This window comes from Haliotis asinina, chromosome 2 (assembly GCF_037392515.1).
Source record: "Haliotis asinina isolate JCU_RB_2024 chromosome 2, JCU_Hal_asi_v2, whole genome shotgun sequence".
Taxonomy (NCBI): domain Eukaryota; kingdom Metazoa; phylum Mollusca; class Gastropoda; order Lepetellida; family Haliotidae; genus Haliotis; species Haliotis asinina.
In genome coordinates, this window is record NC_090281.1 from 78,948,117 (window position 1) to 78,960,766 (window position 12,650).

The 12,650-nt window shown below is 39.4% G+C and overlaps 1 protein-coding gene across 1 annotated transcript; it reads right to left on the reverse strand.

Moving 5' to 3' along the window:
* Nucleotides 1-4,241: 4,241 nt before the first annotated feature.
* Nucleotides 4,242-12,650, reverse strand: LOC137272906 (WD repeat-containing protein 55-like). The gene is made up of 8 exons (XM_067805326.1): nt 12,619-12,650; nt 11,623-11,732; nt 10,423-10,608; nt 9,709-9,781; nt 7,803-7,909; nt 6,401-6,500; nt 5,403-5,572; nt 4,242-4,615 (listed from the first exon to the last, which is right to left on the reverse strand). Exons 1-8 carry the CDS (start codon nt 12,628-12,630, stop codon nt 4,267-4,269), a joined length of 1,107 nt encoding a protein of 368 aa, XP_067661427.1. The 5' UTR covers nt 12,631-12,650; the 3' UTR covers nt 4,242-4,266.

A 12,650-nucleotide genomic window follows, 5' to 3' on the forward strand; every position in this document is an offset into this window, starting at 1 on the left:
CAGTGAATTTCGTCTGTGTTTGTTCATAGTGTACCATAATACGTCGCCATTCATACCTTTGCCCAAGGAAGTCACTAAGGGCAATGATATCCCGGTGCGGGTTTGAATCCCAGATTCGGATTACCTGTGATTAAGGGTTATTGTTTAACATGTAGTAACATTACACTGAACATTACCGAAAGAAAATGCAAGCCCGTTTTGCAGATGACACATTGTTTAGATGAATTAAAAGAAACCATGTATTTAAGAGGTAAAGTTGTCACAACATTATCGATTCACATTTACACATTGTTCCGTGATATTTCGCAATTTGCAACCACAACACAGCATTACAATACCAAAGTTTGGAATGCGAACCCGGACGATATTTGTGTGGCTTTCTAAAGGTGAGGTGAAATGAAATGGGGTTCAACGTCGTTACGTCGAATACTTCGCCCATATGACAATGTACATGCGTGTGGATGTGTGGCTGCTTATACAGGCCCTGACTTCACTGGTTTCATAGTGCGAGCTCAGATACCATGCCGCTGCGGAGCATGAAGACTACACCACACCACGAAGGCGATATGGCTTTTCACGACAGCTTGTTTGTCTGAATTTGTGAGGGAGGGAGTTCAGTTCACGCAGCTTTGAACATTTAAATGACACCATGTACCTCACTGTGGCATGTGGCGCCAAAGATTCCTGGTACGGCAAAGGTCACACCAAAGGCATGTTACCCTGCATACCTATAACATATTCTGATGAGGTCAAGGGAAAGTGAAGGCTCATAATCAGGGATAATCAGCCATTCACAGCCAAGTTGAGGAGACTGTGCGACTAAGTGTGGACTATATGTGGAGACCTCACCGACACGTTCTTACATATGAGCATTAAAGGCACAATGTCTCACATTTTCGACTATATTTTGGCTTATACTGCACATACTGGGGGCCTATGCACTTTTTTTGTGACGCAATAAATGACTTATTATCCCTTACGACTTGCCTGAACTCTATCATTGAAACTTCGTGGCGAAAAACTTCCAGACAAATAACATTCGCTATATCTGGAATGGAAACGATTGCTCTGTTCATCGAAAACTGTCACACGCGGTGTTGCCGAACTGGTCTCAATCACAAGTTACGTCAGACTTTGACAAACGTTAAGTGCGCATCAAAGGACATAACTGTGGGATTCACTTGAAATAACGTTTGGTCGGTAGAGGGAGCGAGAGTCAATTAATTTAATGCAACGTTGAGTTATCTCCCTCATTAATTTAGAATTGTAATCTAAATGCTAAATTGATTTTTTAAAAACTAAAAACACATGGAAGTTTAACTGAAGGCTGAAAGTATTATTGAGAGAAATGGATTACGAATTTTCAAAGAAACGTTGCGTTACATTGTGCCTTTAAGCGTCATATGTTATAGCTCTTGAAACGAATGTTTAATACACCAAAACGTTTCGTCTGAGGTTTCAAGAGTAATTTTTATCTCAAGTTGTTTTAAAGTTGTATTTGGGTATGTGAGAGTGAGTGAGTGAGAGTAGTTTTACATGACACGCAACACTATTCCAGCTATATGGCGGCGGTCCTTAAATAATCGAGTCTGGTCCATACAATCCAGAGATCAATAACATGAGCCCCAATCTACTCAGTTGGGATACAAAGACGAGTCAACTAAGTCTGCTAACCTGACCACCCAATCCTGATCGTCGTCTCTTGCGACAAGCATGGGTTATTGAAGATAAATTCTCACACAGATCTGAGCTTGTTCAAAAATTCTCTCCAACACCGATAAAAGTGGTATGGTGTGTACAGAACTAGTGCGGTTCAAAATTAAGGTGGGACTTGGTTAAATAGTTGAATGATACGTCGATGTGTTTCATGCATTTTCACACAAAACCTAATTTTCAGAAAATAGTGGGGCAAATAATCAGACATGGATGATTCTCCAGTGTTTCTCGGTGTGTATCACGCATATGTCATAGGTTACTTCAAACTGAATTTGGGTTCAAAGTCATTTTGAATATGCCATGATCAATGAGTATAGGGTGGGGAGTTTCTGATGACTTTCAGTATATTTGTTAACTCCGCAAAGCAGAACGTTAATGAGTATCTGAAATTGATATGTATCGATGGAGACCCTGTATGTTGAGGAATTAACGAAGAGGATACAAATTGTCAAGGTTTAAATTGTACTTTAATATCATCTTATCAAGTAGACTTTTCCACAGTTAGATCTCCAAGAAATATTCCCAGGCGTTAACTCAGCAGCATCCAGCGTACTGTTACACAATTAAATTAACAAGAATGTCTTTCTCACTCAGGATGACCAATTATTCCAAACCTATCCCATTTCTCACACAATAACTAACGACTGGATGCGAGTTCTTGGTTACTTGCTATTCTTGCGTCCACAGTGTTAATTAAAAGATTTGTAGTGGTCGGTGCTTGTACATAACGTTACATAGCATTTGCAGGTTGTATGTCACCCAAAGGTGACTATCCTTAACGTCATCCAATGATGACCAGCTTCAGCTTCACTCAAAGAAGACCGTCATTAACATCAACCAACGATGATGATGACCATCAATAACGATGACCATCTGTACCTTCACCCCACGATGACCATCAATAACGATGACCATCTGTACCTTCACCCCACGATGACCATCAATAACGATGACTATCATTAACGATGACCATCTGTACCTTCACCCCACGATGACCATCAATAACGATGACCATCTGTACCTTCACCCCACGATGACCATCAATAACGATGACCATCTGTACCTTCACCCCACGATGACCATCAATAACGATGACTATCATTAACGATGACCATCTGTACCTTCACCCCACGATGACTATCAATAACGATGACCATCTGTACCTTCACCCCACGATGACTATCAATAACGATGACCATCTGTACCTTTACCCCACGATGACCATCAATAACGATGACCATCTGTACCTTCACCCCACGATGACCATCAATAACGATGACCATCTGTACCTTCACCCCACGATGACCATCAATAACGATGACCATCTGTACCTTCACCCCACGATGACCATCAATAACGATGACCATCTGTACCTTCACCCCACGAGGACTATCATTAACGAAGACCATCTGTACCTTCACCCCACGATGACTATCATTAACGAAGACCATCCTTAACGTCTTCAAACGATGACTATCAGTAATGATAACCATTCATAACCTATGATAACCATCATTAACGACACACAATGATGATCATCAGTAATGGCAACCAACCATGACCATTCTTCACTTCACCCAACGATGGCCATCACTAGCATCAACCAACAATGCTCATCATTAACTATCACCAACCTTAACTTGATCCAATGATGACCATCATTGACAATGAATATCCTTAATGCCAACCAACGATGACTATTATTAACGTGACTCAATGATGATCATTATCACCATGGCCATCACTAACGTCACCCAATGATGAACATCATTAACGTCACCTAATGATGACCAGCATTAACGTCACCTAATGATGACCAGCATTAACGTCACCTAATGATGACATCATTAACTTCACCTAATGATGACTATCATTAATGTCAACCAACCACGGACTTTGATAACTTCACCCAACTGTCACCATCCTTACTTCACCCAACAATGATCATTCTTAACTTCCTCCAATGATGACCATCTTAAATCATCTGTCAACAATGACCATCCTTAACTTGAGTTAGTTGTTCTTCTAAACACAGGTAATTTTGAAAAAAACTCCCGTTGTAGATATCGCCGTTTCATGAGTTTACAATGTTATTACAATGTATTTAAACATTGTGTAATAACATCATGAGACATTTATGACGTCATAGTGGTTTACAGTGATGATGCCACAATGCTAATACCTCTGTCACTGCAGTATGTGACCCTGTTTGACTCTCAGAAAGTTGTCATTACAGAATACTAAACTCACTTCCATGAAACATCATTTTCATAAAACTTGCGAAAGATTTAGTATCTTTCTCTTGCTTGATACCAAATCATTTATTAATCATTTTAATAAAAATGGTATTAAATATAAACAGGGGGTCATTTAGTATCCTCAAATCTCCAGCAATATTCCAGCTGCATCATGGGGGTGTAAACCAGAAATGGAATTCATATTATCAAAGGGGAAAGGACTGTTTGAATTAGGCTATCAGTCTGCCCTTTCTTGATAGAAAAATACACAACACAGAACAAACCATACACATAACAAAACAAAACAGTTTAATCAATCACTATCCTCTTCCTCCTCATCACTGTCATCATCATCGTCATCGTCATCGTCATCAGTGTCAGTATCACCAACATTGTCTTTTTTATCATCATCCATCAAACCAGAGAAAAAATTGTCCTGTTTAGAGGAGTTTAAGCGTTTATTCTTGTTGGATTTCTTCGCCTTCTTCCTTTCATTAAAAATTATTTTTTCAAGTCCTTCAATGTTCCAGAACTTGACCTTCTGGTCATGTGAGCAGCTAGCAAGCAAGGTTTTGTCATGTGACAGGCACAATCCTTCCACTGGAAAATTCTCATGCTCTCCGACAACGCCCACAAAGCGATTTGGCAGAATATTCACCGCCCTGAGGGTAAGAATGTTTCAGAAGTGTTGAAGAATTCAGTTTCCCTATTTACTTACAAGGCTAGCTTAATTGTATCTTATAACTGTACGATAAAAACAACTGAAAAACTGGTGGTTTAAACCACAGGTGTATTATACAGAATTTATGTCTGAAGTAAACTAGGGTCGTAACAGACTTAAAGAAACCACTAGTTTTGGGAGGGTATACCCAGAGTTTGTTATACACAGTTTCAGTTAAATATACAGCAAGTGCCCACACCAATATCTCTCAGTTATTTAGAACTGTGTTCATTATGAACAAATTTTACTGTATTTTAATGAGAGTACATTAACTGCTGACAATTTGGTTTTCATTTCTAGGCATATTAACAGTGAGACAGAAGAAGAAATACATTTGACTTTGATTAAAAAAAACATTATTAAATTTAGAAACTCATCTCAACATGCTGTACCTGGCAATACCAGCTCTATAACCTTACATCACATACTGTACCTGATAATGCTGTCTATAGAACCAGTATATGATATATTGTTCCTGATAATGCCGTATATAGAACCAGTGCATAACATACCGTACCTGATAAAGACGTCTATAGAAACAGTGTATAATATACCATACCTGATAATGCCATCTCTAGAAAGAGTGTGTATTATACCGTACCTGAAAATGCTGTCTATAGAACCAATACGTAACATACAATACCTGATAATGCCGTCTATAGAACCAGTGCATAATGCAATATTCTGAACAAAATTGATATTATATATTTCTTCTTTTTATACCATACCTGATAATGCCGTCTATAGAACCAGTACACACAATATCCCTGGAGATGGGCACCATACAGTCAACAGACATGGGATGTCCGGGGAATCGGTCACTAATGTTGCCCCACTCCCCCCAGTTGAAGATATTCAGGACACCCTCCCCAGTACCGCACACCACCTTCTTCTCCCCCTGAAACAGACACACCCTCAATACAGGTACACTACAAGGTGCAGTACAATTCCCACCTGCAGAGAATATTTAATTCAAATCGTTACTTATTATTTCTGTGAATATGAAATCCCAACCTTCACATTCAACAAGCTATGAACAAGCTATGATACTGACTGCACATAGTACATGTATACACTCAAGATTTCTGACAAATTGGGACAGGACAGTTGAATTAGAGAAATGATTCATGTTTTTGGAAATGTCATTGCATGACTGGAAGATTTTCTTGTTGCTGATCAATATTCCAGCAATATTACAGCCATATGGTCTGTAAAACCTGAGCTTGGACCAGACAATCCAGTGATTATCACAATTATTATCAATCTACACAACTGTGATACAATGTTATGTGTCAACCAAGTCAGCAAGCCAGACCACCTCATATTACAGCTATATGGTGTGTAAAACCTGAGCTTGGACCAGACAATCCAGTGATTATCACAATTATTATCAATCTACACAACTGTGATACAATGTTATGTGTCAACCAAGTCAGCAAGCCAGACCACCTCATATTACAGCTATATGGTGTGTAAAACCTGAGCTTGGACCAGACAATCCAGTGATTATCACAATTATTATCAATCTACACAACTGTGATACAATGTTATGTGTCAACCAAGTCAGCATGCCAGACCACCTCATCTCATCAGTCGACTCTTACAACAAGCTTTGGTTGATGAGGATCAATTCTGATTCTATCTCCACAGGTTCATGCCCTGCTGAAACAAGTTGGAAGTGCTACGCCAGTGGATCAGTCTGCAATCCAAATATCTGTGAATGTACCTTCATTGCTGCCAAACTAAGAAACTCTGAATCAAAAAGTTCCGATTGCAGATCCATTCTCTTCCTACGTATGTTGAACGCTGACAATGTACCATCGCCACTGCAATAAAGAGAGAGACGCATTAGACAAAAGCAAGTGAATCCAACGGTTTAACAGTGGACTGGCCTGTGTTTCATCTAAACCGGCATGATGAAGGTCTGTCTGGAGGAAACCATCGCATGATGCAGGTATTATTTGTTTAAACACACAACCATGGGAATGGTGCTGCCAACCAAATAGTGGGTGGGTGGGTGGGTGAGTGGGTGAGTGGGTGAGTGGGTGAGTGGGTGAGTGAGTGAGTGAGTGAGTGAGTGAGTGAGTGAGTGAGTGAGTGAGTGAGTGAGTGAGTGAGTGAGTTAGTTTAGTTTTACGCCGCAGTCAGCAATATTCCAGCTATATGGCAGCGGTCTGTAAATTATCGAGTCTGGACCAGACAATACAGTGATCAACAACATGAGCATCGAGAAACAGTTGCTTTCACATAACCATTCTTGCATGATTGTTGGTCATCATCCTCAGATCTCAGATCCTCAGGAATGTTTCTAATACTGTTGACTATTTGCAGGATGCTATAATATAGTTGAATTGGTGCCATGCCAAACTGCAGTTTTTGGCAAGTGACCCTACAGGTTTGAAATGATAAAAGAGGAAACAAGGAACAGACAGAACAGTGTGTGTGGATGCAGTTTTATGCCTAAAGTTTTGTATCAGCTTAATAAGGATGTCCTAGCAGGTGAGTTACCCACAAATATAGTCCTGAAGTGTGCTTCTCACTATAGGTTAGTGCATCTCTTGTTTTCCCAGAATAACCCGCATTTGAGGTTTATATTTTGGAGGGACAGGTTTTACTTTTCGTTAGTAAGACCGCTTCCAAGGTTTTACTTTTCTGAACAAAATATGAACATCAACATTTAATTGATTGAAAAATATTGATCATGATTAAGCTCAAAATACAAATGTTTTCCCAAGATAGTGGTGGGGTTAAAATTATCTACGATTAAATTGATTTTACACATGTTTCAGTTATTGCCATGTAGCTTCATTAAATAACCATCTACATTGTAATTATCCGTCACTGATCGTATATATGTTAGAGGAAACACTACTCCAAGGTTTTGGTAGACAATGTAAAATCAGAAGGGGAGACAAATCCTGAGGGTGTTTTCTCGTATACATTAAACATTCTAAAACATGGTTTGATTGCATGTGATCAATAATGGAAAATCCCCTGCAAAAATTTTTCAAGATATTGCTGAAGAAAAAACTCTCTCCTTTGAACAAAGACACTCACAGTCTACATCACAAGTCTCTCTTAGAAGAAAAAGACACAGTCCACATCCACACCCTCCCTCCCCAAGGTACCTGGTAGCCAGTAGAATCTTCCTCTGGTCATCTATGATCATGTCACTGATAAAATCATCATTCTCCTTCACCTCGTATGTGCAGGTCTTTGTCCTCATGTCCCAAACCTGGAACACACAGTCAGATAATCAGGATCCTGATGCCACCATCCTTAATATTCCTGTGTATAATATATAGGGAATCTCACCCCAGTGTCTACGAAGTGTTGATATAATTGGTATCAGTAGACATGAGACTGAGATTCTATTTTTCACAGAAAAATCACTCTTCATCAATGAAAAATGTGCATCTCTGAGCACGTTACTTCCATAAGACTTGCAGTGCAGCTATATCATAGCACTGGCACGTTATCATGTTTATGACGTCATAGCATTGTCAGGGCATTGTACAAAATCTACTGTCAACACAATATCTTCTAGGAGATATTGTTTGATCTCACACAAGCTAATATCTCCCGTGGAACACAGTTCTGGATGACGAATCTATTCTACAAAGATAAACAGCCTGAACCATTCAACACCAGAGCAAAATAATTCTGAGTGCAAATCCACTGAAAACTGCACTTATCAATCTGAAAATGTCAAACGGAAGCCAGTTTAAGTTTGTTTAAGAGGTAAAATCAGCGGATATCCCTAAATCGAAGTGAAGCAATCTAGTACTTCTGTATTCTTCACAGTACATTTATCAAAAGAAGTAAATCACTAAAACTGCTGATAGCCACACTTACTATCGATGCATGAATAGCTTTCGATTCTACAATTGATTACTTGCTATCCGAGGCTCTACAACTGAAATCCATCAATAGTTTGATGCATCGCTACAGCACTACTGCATAGTAACTCAAAAGAGACAATAGAAACACAACTTCAGGTTTTGTTACTTAAAACAAAAGATATCTGTACCAAATATTCAAATTATACATAACAACAGAAGCTCACTCATTTGCACATTTCTCGTCTTCAGTCTCTTTCATGGTAAGACCAGGCAAACTGTTACGTGGATATACCGTGTAAATATGTCAACATTCCAGTCGAAAAGTGTTATTTGAGAGCCCAAACAAAGCATAACCTTTGCTAGACAGGACATATCTCATACATATTATCTACAGGTTTCAAAAACTTCAGAAATGTTCTTGGAAATATGTGAAAAGCAAAATGCCCATGAAAATATGTCGTCAAGATGTAGAATTTCAACAGAAAATGTATTTCTCATGAACTTTGTTTTCAAAGTGACTGAGATTAGTTTTGCGCCATACTCAGCTTTATTCCAGCTATATGGCAGCGGTCTGTAAATAATCGAGTCTGGACCACACAATCCAGAGATCAACAGCATAAGCATCAATGTGCACAATTGGGAACCGATGATATGTGTGAACCAAGTCATCAAGTCTGACCACCCAAATTTAACAGCAATCATGGGTTGCTGTAGGCCTATTCTACCCCAGACCTTCATGGGTCTATAATGATCCTAAACAAACAAAAACAATATCCTGTCTGTAACAGGGATGCCAACCATGAATTGAAAGAAAGCGGAGTCATGCCTTGCTAAAACAATTGCTGAGCCCTGAATTTGCAAGTTGGGGGTGAGCACAAGAGGGCACTCAGCTCCTTTTGACGGTGTCGGTCTGGGTGGGCCTCCTTTATGAAAATCGTTAGATTTAGCCTGAAATATGCAATTTCTGGTCATACTTAACCAGTTAATACTTAACTCAAATAAACAAATGTCAATGGCTATTGAATAAAATTCTTTCCAACATTCTAAATACATAAACATATGTATGTTCCAAAAAATCAGAGTTTTTTCTAGACAAATCAGAGTGTGGATTTTGTAACTGAAAATCGGGGTTACTCCTCCAAAATAGGAGTGGTTGGCATCTCTGCTGTAACCCTTGTACAGGTTCTCCTACCTTGACAGTTCCATCATCATCTCCTGTCACAATAAAGTTCTCATCACTTGCAACTAGGCTGTAGATTGAGGCTCTGAAATTACAAACACTGACCCATAAACTTGGTTCAAACTAAAGACACACACTTCAAAGAAGAATCATAAAAAGGGTTCATATGAAATGGTCATCTGGTCACTGAAAATAATTGACTTGGGGACTACAGTACATAAAAGTATGCTCATCAAGATTATACGAAGAAGCGATGAGAAGAGGAGAGAAGAGGAGAAAGAGAAGAGAAGAGATGAAAGCAGTGAACTGAGCAAGAGAGCTAGTGAGTTGTGTTTCAAACTTCACCAAATCAAATTCAGTTATATCAAGGCATATCAAGACTGCTGGAGGAAAACCTCAGTTGATGGGGGCACCAGAAAATGTATATGAATGATATTAATAATCATGTTTATAGGACAGGAAATCTGACTTGAGTGAGTTTAGTTTTACGCCACTTTGAACAATATTCCAGTTTTATGGCAGTGGTGAGTAACTACCCATTCGTGTTAGTCGCCTCTTACAACAAGCATCGGTTACTGAAGGCCACTATTCCAACCTGGACCTTCACTGGTAAAATCTGACTTTTCAAGTTGAATACACAATTTGACAACTTCAAGTAATTTAAGTTAAAGCTTTTAAATCTCACATCAATAAGTTTTATGGCCATTGAAAACCTCTCCTTCTTACTCATGAGCTTTTTTGATTTTTTTCTTGACTTTGCCTGTTTCTGTGTCGATGCTCCATAACGATTTGTCCTTGGACACTGTGTGTAGGCGGTCTCCACTAGGAGAGAACTTGATGCACCGGCAGGCCTTCTTGTGGTGACACAATTTCCTCAGCAGCTTGTTAGACTCCTTTGTTGAGTAGGAATGACTGAAAACAGGAGTGAGTTTAGTTTTATGGCACTTTAGTTTTAGGTTTTAGCAACCAGAGGCAACAGAAAAGGGACTTCACACATTGTGACTGGCTAACGAGCGAACGCTTGAACCACTAGGCTACCAGTGTACCTAACAGATAAAATTGCAAATAAATCGATGAAGTATGTTGGCTAAAAGAACAGAGTTCTCTGCCTTACCTTCTTGCAAACGAGTTTAGTAAGGAAGTGGAGGAGAGACTAGATTATGGCAAGACTGGTAAAAAATTTGACCAGCCAGTCTTGTGGATTTTGTGGCTAGATTTTCCACATCTATCTTACACTGGGCTACCCAACCACCCGACTGAAAAGAGAACATGACAATAGATCTGTTTCTGTTTCTTTTGTTTGTACAAGGGTCCCTTCATCCCCATGAAACCGGATCGGGTGGTCAGGCTCGCTGATTTGGTTAACACGTCTTTGTATCCCAACTGCGTAGACTGACACTAATGGTGTTGATCACTGGTTTGTCTGGCCTGACTTGATTATTTACAAATCAATGCCACATAGCTGGAATATTGCTGGTTGGGGTGTAAAACCTAGTTCACTCACACTCACGTCTCACATACGTTATGTCTCTGACTGGTTACTGAAATGGTTCTTTATGTGTTACATGTTTTAAAGTCAAGACCAGCAGCCCTATCGCAAGATAATAACATTCCTCAGTTAAACAGGCGGATGCTAGCCAGAGAAACAATAACTACAGGTGTGATACACTGACACACTACCAACAATGGTACAGTTGCACAAATACTGGCTGCACCAAATCAGCCTCTATCCTTTAACAAAGGCTATGACAATCACTTCACAGAGAACTGCCCATGTCACATGTAGTAACCACCCAATCCTTATTTAGGTCACTTTACAACAAGCACAGGATCCCCAGTACGTCCCAGAATCCTCCTCACATTTATCTCTGACAGAATGCCAGAAACAGTTTCTACACTTTGTTTTTGACAATAGTTGGTGCATACATTGAAACTTCACCATCAATACAGCCAACTGCTATGATGTCTTTCGACGGATGAAAGTCTACTGTGACAGTCAGGTCCTCAAACTCTATCTGTTTAGGAGCATCACAATCCTGGAATGAACACAGCACTCAGTTAAACATTTTATGTTGGCATGTTTGGTAACTAGTTCAATATGAACATATCCTTTATCACTCAATACAATAAAAACTTTAGTTTACATGATGTTAAAGATAAAAAACGCTTTTGCCTTACATCATCAAAAACCCAGACATATATAATGTATGCATCCCCTTACATCATCAAAAACCCTAACACTGGGATACATAAATCAAGTATCCTGATGTTAGGATTTTCGACAATGTAAGGCGAGTCATAATAGTATATGTCTCTGTCCATACCATGTTACAAAAGACAAACAATATGCATTTGATTGTCAGTTTCTTAATGTAACACGTAGGGTTTTAGAATGGGCCCAGAGTCTATATGATAAGAGAAAACTGATAACACTTCATAACATGTATGGAAGCTTACACGACATTAGGTAAAGACGTCATGTTTATGACAAAGGGGAGTAATTTACAGATTCAGATTGTCTCCCTTTACTCGCTCCTCGTTTTGCAGTATGCAATGTTGATAGGGTCGGTAGTGTCATTAGTCTCGTACATCTCTCCATATCGCAAGCTGTTGCTCTTTGTATTTGTTCTGGTTTGTGTTTCAGTAAGTAACAGATTCTCTTAGCGCTGACGCTTGCACCAAAACCAAACAGTTCTAACACAGGTTTGGCACGTGTTTTTTCGCAGATAGTTTGCTACTTGAAAAGTTACCAGAATTAAACAAGCACTTGTAATTAGGGACAGGGCATATAACGTCTCCCTCCTCCCACCCCCCACCCCCCACCCCCTCGACCGTATAACATAGATAATAACGGATAATCTTTCGCTGGCCGATTTATCATAAAGTCAGCGAAATAACACCCGACCCATTATCTGAACTTACTTCTTCCGCCATCTTGTCCGGATCTTAAAAAG

Excerpts from the sequence above, each read along its gene's own strand:
- LOC137272906 (XM_067805326.1), bottom strand. Across the intron at positions 7,910-9,708 it reads ATGATGATGGAACTGTCAAG|GTTTGGGACATGAGGACAAA; the intron begins GTAGGAGAACCT and ends TGTGTGTTCCAG. Across the intron at positions 6,501-7,802 it reads AAGATTCTACTGGCTACCAG|TGGCGATGGTACATTGTCAG; the intron begins GTACCTTGGGGA and ends TCTTTATTGCAG.